Source organism: Salmo salar, chromosome ssa02 (assembly GCF_905237065.1).
Source record: "Salmo salar chromosome ssa02, Ssal_v3.1, whole genome shotgun sequence".
Taxonomy (NCBI): domain Eukaryota; kingdom Metazoa; phylum Chordata; class Actinopteri; order Salmoniformes; family Salmonidae; genus Salmo; species Salmo salar.
The window spans coordinates 73,492,976-73,501,317 of record NC_059443.1 but is presented as its reverse complement, the minus strand read 5'-3'; the positions used below and the strand labels follow the sequence as shown (position 1 = coordinate 73,501,317).

Genomic DNA, 8,342 nt, shown 5'->3' with positions numbered 1-8,342 from the left:
ACCACAAGTGGATTCCAATCTAGTTGTAGAAACATCTCAAGGATGATAAATGGAAATAGGATGCACCTGAGCTCAATTTCGAGTATCATATTTTTTTATTTTATGAGCAAAAATGTCTAAGAACCTGTTTTCGCTTTGTCATCATGTGGTATTGTGATGTCATTATGGGGTATTGTGATGTCGTCATGGTGTATTGTGTGTAGATTGCTTGAGGACATGTTTTTATTTAACCCATTTTAGAATAAGGCTGTAACGTAACAAAATGTGGAAAAGTCAAGGGTTCTGTCATGGCTGTCAAAAGGAGAGGACCAAGGTGTGTGTAGCTCCACATTTTTAATTACTCTGTGAAACTATGCAATACATCAAAAACGGAATAGACAAAACAACAAACCGTGATGCAGCGGAGAAACAAACACTACTCAAAAATAAATCACCCACAAAACCCAGGAAGAAAAACCCCTTAAGTATGATCTCCAATTAGAGACAACGAGGACCAGCTGCCTCTAATTGGAGATCATCCCAAACAAACCAACATAGAAATACAAAACTAGAACCCAAGAACATAGAAATAGAACACATAGAATAAACCCCCCTGTCACGCCCTGACCTACTCTACCATAGAAAATAACAGCTTACCATGGTCAGGACGTGACAGGTTCTGAATACTTTCCGAAGGCACTGTACCTGTGTAAAAGTCAGTTTAGCTTACAAAATATTTGCTTAGCAACCGGACACAAACACAATTGTTGAACAACAACAAAAAGGTAAATGTTCCAATATTTGCATAACCCTTGTGATTTAAGGGTATCAATGAGGGTTATTGAATCAGGATCAAATCCTCTGATCTTTTCCAGCTCATTAATGATAGAATGTTCATATCTGAAGGTTACTGAAAGGCCAGTATGTTTGGCATTGACACAGATTAAAACCCATTCTGTTTAGCTAACATTACACTGTTGTAAAAATGACACAGATTATAAGCCTGCCTCCTTCAACTCTTTTGTCTGCCTCACAGATACCCAGGTGAAGTTGACTTTCAGAAGGATGTTTGTGTTGTGTAGGTACATGTGGGTTTCTTCCCAAAAGGCACCCTATTCCCTTTATAGTGCACTAGGGTCCTGGTAGAAAGTAGTGCACTGGGGTCCTGGTAGAAAGTAGTGCACTAGGGTCCTGGTAGAAAGTAGTTCACTAGGGTCCTGGTAGAAAGTAGTGCACTATGGTCCTGGTAGAAAGTAGTTCACTAGGGTCCTGGTAGAAAGTAGTGTACTAGGGTCCTGGTAGAGAGTAGTGCACTAGGGTCCTGGTAGAAAGTAGTGCTCTAGGGTCCTGGTAGAAAGTAGTGTACTAGGGTCCTGGTAGAAAGTAGTGCACTAAGGTCCTGGTAGAAAGCAGTGCACTATTAAGGGAATATGGTGCCATTTGTGACTCATGCTACATGTGCCGATGACTGTTCTAAATCCAACACAACACATCCCTGAGTACCACTCTTAATATTTTCAAGCATGGTGGTGGCAGCATCATGTTATGGGTATGCTTGTCATTGACAAGGACTAGGGAGTTTTTTTATGATAAAGAAACAGAATAGGTCAAAATCCTAGAGGAAAACCTGGTTCAGTCTGCTTTCCAACAGATACTAGGAGACAAATTCACCTTTTAGCAGGACAACAACCTAAAACAAAAAGCCAAATATACCCTGGAGCTGCTTGTTCCTGAGTGGCCTAATTACAGTTTTTATTTAAATTGGCTTGAAAATCTATGGCAAGACTTGAAAATGGCTGTCTACAACAACCAACTTGACAGAGCTTGAAGAATTAAAAAAACGAATAATGTGCGCAAATAGTGTACTATTCAGGTGTGCAAAGCTCTTAGAGACTTACCTAGAAAGACTACAGCTGTAATTGCTGCCAAAGATGATTCTAAAATATATTGACTCAGGGAGCTGAAAACTTATGTACATGTAATATTTCTGCATTTCGTTTTGAATAAATTTGCAAAGATCTCTAAAAACAAGTTTTCACATTGTCATTGTGTAGATGGGTGATAAAATGTTAGATTCAGTTTTTAATACAACAAAATGTGGAATACTTTCTGAAGACACTGTATTCCCCATTTTCACAAGGCTACCAGGCTACCAGGCTACAAGGCTACTAGGCTACAAGGCTACTAGGCTACAAGGCTACTAGGCTACCAGGCTTCAAGGCTACCAGGCTACAAGGGTACTAGGCTACCAGGCTACTAGGCTACAAGGCTACAAGGCTACTAGGCTACAAGGCAACAAGGCTACTAGGCTACCAGGCTACAAGGCTACCAGGCTACCAGGCTACAAGGCTACAAGGGTACTAGGCTACCAGGCTACAAGGCTACAAGGCTACTAGGCTCAAGGGTACTAGGTTACAAGGCTACAAGGCTACTAGGTTACAAGGCAACAAGGCTACTAGGCTACATGTCTACTAGGCTACTACTCTACTAGGCTACAAGGCTACTAAGCTACAAGGGTACTAGGCTACTAGGCTACTACTCTACTAGGCTACTAGGCTACAAGGCTACTAGGCTACAAGGGTACTAGGCTACTAGGCTACTACTCTACTAGGCTACTAGGCTACAAGGCTACTAGGCTACAAGGCTACTAGGCTACTAGGCTACTACTCTACCAGGCTACTAGGCTACCAGGCTACTAGGCTACTTTTTCCTTCTTCCAATTAAATACTTCAACCACTAGAAACTGTGCATATACATGGTGTAAAGTTTTCCGGGAGGAAAGCACATTCTCACGTCAAGTTCAGATATTACAAATTATAACTTTTGCATGAAAACTGGCGCACGCACATTTTAGGGTCTATTTTGTATGTGCCCACGGTTTATAGACGAGGCCCCAGCTGAGGAAGATAGAGGAGATGGTGAAGCAGAATGGAGGACACTATTACACCAAGGAGGTGTATCAGGAGGCTCAGAGGAAGATCAGAGGAGGAGGAGAGGAAAGAGGAGGAGGAAGCTAGATGACAGGAAGAGGAGAGGAAGTTAAGAGAAGATCAAAATAAAATGGTAGAAAGAGAAAGTCTGAAGTTTCTAAGTGGAAATTACAAACTTCAGAAGCCTTTTTAAAACTCTATTTAAAAATACGCTACAAGTTTGCAACAAAGTGTTCAAATTAAGATCCTATATCTGTACATAGATAAATTCTCAAAGTAAACCATGTTTCAAATAGTAGACTGGTTTAATTTAAAACCACTATCCTCTGTATTAGAACATGTAAATGATTCTGGGACATCAGAGATCAGAAAAGAATAGGAGGAACTATAGAGGTGTGGTTTGCATGTTGCTGGAGGAACTGGTTTTATGATGATGACATAGCAGAGGTGGCCAACAACTCTCACATTACTGAGCTACTGGCTTGACACACACACACACACACACACACACACACACACACACACACACACACACACACACACACACACACACACACACACACACACACACACACACACACACACACACACACACACACACACACACACAGTTTTAGAAAACCCCTAGCTCTGCCTCATTATTAATCTTGTGCTATCTATCTGTAGAGTAATTGTTAGGTATGACAGCAGCATGCCAGGAGAAATACTCTTTTGATCTTCAAGTTTGCTACCTACATGTCAGATGTTTCTGGGCTGGTTTTGTTAAAACTATAAAACAAATATGCTGTTTATTTATTTTGAGGTAATATCCAATGTCAATGACCCAGGAGATGCAGTACCATATACCTTGTTTTAAAGAAATATATTTTGTGTCATGTGTCACACACAAAGAGGATTCCAGTTCAAACAAGGTGAACAAAAGTTTTGGTAGAATATGAAATTGTCAATCTGACATAAATTAATATCATATTACAGTTCAGTCCTTTAACAGATGCTCTTTTCCAAAGCAACTTACAGGAGCTTTTAAGGTTAAGTGCTGTCGTGTCTTTGGCTATGCCGGATTAAGTGATATGATATGCTAACTTATAAAATGATTTCTCTGTAATTAATATTACCTGATTAAGCTAATCATGTAAATGTAATTAACTAGAAAGTCGGGGCACCACGGAAGAACGTTTATAGAGCTGTTAACTTCCGAATAAACTCTTAAAATACTTAGTAATATTTTACCTCGATAGCAGTCAATATTAACCCTTGTCTTATTTTCAGTCTCATAATGAAAGTTGTAAGTTCTTGGCTATCTTCACGAACCCTGGCTAACAAGTTGAATCAGCAATACAAAATTGGGTTTAATTATTTATTTACTAAATACCTAACTAATCACACAGAATTACAAATACACAGAATACAATGACGTCATACAGAAAACGTCCTGGTGGACGGAACCTGTATCATGGCTGGTTACACAAAGGAAAGGGGGTTGGGCTTGAATGAAAGAGCGGGAAGATTTAGGAACAAAGAAACAGCAGCTATGCTATCGTAAATACATTATCTTATGCATTCTAAATTACCGCCCATTTGGAAAAGGAAAATGCAATAAATATTTACTCTGAGCTGCGCTTCGGTAGATTGGTCGTAGATGCTGGCCGGGTTGGCCAACAGGTCTTCCTGTACTCGGAACAATGTCTCTGGTGGTAAATTGGATACGTGGTGGTATCTTCGTCCGTCTGTTAGACTGGATCCGTCGTCCGTCCTTTCCTAGCCCACGTCGACAGCGGCAGCTGCTAACTCAACGGCTAGGAAGTATCACTTCTGTAGTGAATAAGCTCAAAGTTCATACCATTCGCCATCAAAGTTCACGCCGAGGTTGGCATAGTTCTGTCCTTGATATGTGTGTCTCCTTCTAACGTGGAGGCTGCAGCCCTCCCGTACTGGAACTACCTGGTTATCTTTTCGTCAAAGGATTATATAGTGGAGAGGGGGAGGGAGGTGTTTCATCGTTTATAACCCATGTCTCTTCACAGGGTTGGGCCACTGATCGAGCAGGGCACTTTCCTTATGAAAACCCAATTCTCTCGTTTGGATGCTAAAATTACATTTCATCTCCTAACAAACATTTTCAATATCAAACATTTCAATTGCATAACAATTCCATGTGACTCTGATAACTAGAGGGTGTATACTTTCTCAGATACAGTTTATGTCGTCCTGTCATCAGTCATAATGTCTCAGATGACAACCGAACTGACATACATACTCATTACGTTCCCAAGCATATTTCCAACTGGTTTTATTAACAAAATATGTGGTACCTTTCCACATTTGTTTGATGTTCCCAGACTCTCTATATTTAACAGGACAGCAGTTCTTCAGTAGGGTCAGTAAGAGAGGGGAAGGGGGAAAGGTATTTATGGGGGGGTCATAAACCTTACCCACAGGCCAACGTCATGACAGTGCCTTGATCAAGGGCATATCGACCTTGTCGGCTCGGGGATTCCAACCAGCAATACCTTATGGTTACTGGCCCAACACTCTTAATGGCTAAGCTACATTTCACCCTCATATCACCGTAAATACCAATACCTTTACATGTCAATCATATTTACATAAGATCTGAACTTTAATATAATTCTACATACAGAACTTTTTGATGGGAACAAAATATTTCATTAGTAGATGTCAGTAATGTGGTCAGGAGATGAAACACTCAATCAGCATTCACCATTCAATCAAACATCTTCTTCAATCTCCTATTGTTTGGCCCAAAAACACACTGCAACTAGTAATGCTAACCCACCTGTAACAGTTGCTAATAACAAGAGTTCCTTCTCCTCCTCTCTCTTCTGCTTCTCTCTCTTCCTCTCTTCTTCTATTTTCGTCTCCTCCTCTCTCCTCTGCTCCTCTCTCTTCCTCTCTTCTTCTATTTTCATCTCCTCCTCTCTCTTCTGCTCCTCTCTCTTCCTCTCTTCTTCTATTTTCTTCTTCTCATCCTCTCTCTTCCGCTCCTCTCTCTTCTTCTCTTCTTCTATTTTCTTCTTCTCATCCTCTCTCTTCTGCTCCTCTCTCTTCCGCTCTTCTATTTTCTTCTCCTCCTCTCTCTTCTGCTCCTCTCTCTTCCTTTTGTCTATCTCTCTCTTCATCAATTCCACTATTTTCTTCTTCTCCTGTGTATTCTGCTCACTCCTCCTCTGCTCTTCTCTCTTCATCACTTCCTCTATCTCATTCACCTCTCCTGCGATCTTCCTCACATGTTCCTGTGCTAGCTTCAAGTCTTCCTCTATTTCCTTTACTTTGTTCTCTTGCTTCCTTGCCTCTTCCTTTACCTTTTGAAGATTCTCTTCTCTCTTCTGCTGCTCCTTTTCTATCAATTTATCCTCCTCCTCTTGTCTTTTTCTCTTCTCCACTTTCTTAAACTCCTCTCTCTTTTCTTGTAACTCTTTATGTCTCTCCTTCAGATCTTCTTCTATCCTCTTTACCTCCTCCAGTGACTTCCTCAACTCCTCCTCCATCCTCCTCACCTCTTCCTCTCTCCTCTCTAATTTCCCCTTCCTCTCATTTATCTCCACCTTTCTCTTCTCCCTCTCCTGCTCCTCTCTGATCTTTCTCTGAGCCACCTGGTACCTCTCCTCTAGGTAGAGCTCTCCTCCATTCCTCTCCACCATCTCTTCTATCTTCCTCAGCAGCTCTGTGACCTGAGTGGTGTGGACCTCTGGCTTACTGTTGAGAGCATAATACCCTCCTCCACACACACTGATTGGTTGTTTAGTTGTTTCAGTCCTCTCAAAGTCCTCCCATTGCTTCCTGGTTAGTTTTTCTCTTCCGGTGAATAACACCATGGTGTAACTCAAGGCCTCCTCACCAAAGTTTTCCTGGATCCATGACAAAGCATTCCTGTCTTCCTGTGTGAATCTCTCCAGCCTGATAACCAGAAGGAACACGTTGGGGCCTGGAGAAGAGAGAGAGATGCACCTTTTCATTTCCTCATTCAGTTGTTCTTTAGTCAGTGTTGTGCTGTAAATCCCAGGAGTGTCAATCACAGTGATGGTCCTCCCCTCCACCTCTCTTTTCCCCAACACACTCTTCCCTGATCCAGTCTCCTCTCTAAACACATCTCTCCCCAGGATGGTGTTTCCTGTTGCACTCTTCCCTGCTCCAGGCGTACCCAGCAGAACTATCCTCATGTTGGTGGAATCTGTTGTGGGACCAGAGTCTGTCCAAGGACATAAAGCATGTTATGTCATCAAACCTCCTGATTGATCAGTAGACACACAATACTGTAAGGCAATGTGACAGGTATAAACAGGTCAATGTGATAGGTATAAACAGGTCAATGTGACAGGTATAAACAGGTCAATGTGATAGGTATAAACAGGTCAATGTGATAGGTATAAACAGGTCAATGTGACAGGTATAAACAGGTCAATGTGACAGGTATAAACAGGTCAATGTGACAGGTATAAACAGGTCAATGTGACAGGTATAAACAGGTCAATGTGACAGGTATAAACAGGTCAATGTGACAGGTATAAACAGGTCAATGTGACAGGTATAAACAGGTCAATGTGACAGGTATAAACAGGTCAATTGGAAAACATAACCTCAATATAGTTTTTTTGTTTGTTTATTCACAGGCAACATTTAAATGAACTGCACACTAACACCAAACACTTACCTTTGTTGCATGTTGCCGCCATCTTGTCTTGTGGTCAGATGAGAATAGCTGAAAAAAGTCCAGCAAGTTCCACTGTAGAATCTGATTTTTGCCAGTCTTGGACTGCTGAGGTAACAAATGTATTATACACAAAGGTGTCTCACATCTCTCATCTCTCTCTATGACAGCACAACAGCGATTCCGGGAAATCACAGACTAGAAAAGAAGAGGAGGAGTTATGCAGATGAGGTGTTTTTCCTGTAGCTAAAGCGACCTGTACCTGAAGAAGGGCAGAGTATAGGGTTACATACATTCCTGCATGCCAGTGTCTAATTGGGTAAAGTCAGCACACAGCAGTGATGGCCCTGATGAATCATCAGTGCTTTGTGGTGACTTTAGTGTTAATCTGGGGTTAAAGGGTGTAAGGGCTGTCGTGAGAGAGAGTAGACCAAGGTGCAGCGGAGTTAGTGTTCATCATTGAATATTTAATTGAACAACGTGAACACTATACAAAAACAAGAAAAAACTGACAGCCAAACAGTCCTGTCAGGTGCAAACACTAACAGAAACAATTACCCACAAAACCCAAAGGAAAAACATGCTCCTTATGTGTGACTCCCAATCAGCAACAACGAGCTTCAGCTGTGCCTGATTGGGAGCCACACACGGCCCAAAACAAAGAAATACAAAAACATAGAGAAAGGAACATAGAACGCCCACCCAATGTAACACCCTGGCCTAACCAAAATAAAGAACAAAAAACCCCTCTCTATGGCCAGGGC

General features: G+C 41.5%; 1 protein-coding gene across 1 annotated transcript; it reads right to left on the bottom strand.

The window, feature by feature from the left end:
- Positions 1-5,275: 5,275 nt before the first annotated feature.
- LOC106591539 (GTPase IMAP family member 9-like) lies at positions 5,276-7,725 on the bottom strand. The gene is made up of 2 exons (XM_014182762.2): positions 7,582-7,725; positions 5,276-7,119 (listed from the first exon to the last, which is right to left on the bottom strand). Exons 1-2 carry the CDS (start codon positions 7,601-7,603, stop codon positions 5,660-5,662), a joined length of 1,482 nt encoding a protein of 493 aa, XP_014038237.2. The 5' UTR covers positions 7,604-7,725; the 3' UTR covers positions 5,276-5,659.
- Positions 7,726-8,342: the final 617 nt, after the last annotated feature.

Excerpts from the sequence above, each read along its gene's own strand:
- LOC106591539 (XM_014182762.2), bottom strand. The coding sequence starts at position 7,603 with ATGGCGGCAACATGCAACAAAG. Across the intron at positions 7,120-7,581 it reads GGCGGCAACATGCAACAAAG|ACTCTGGTCCCACAACAGAT; the intron begins GTAAGTGTTTGG and ends GTCCTTGGACAG.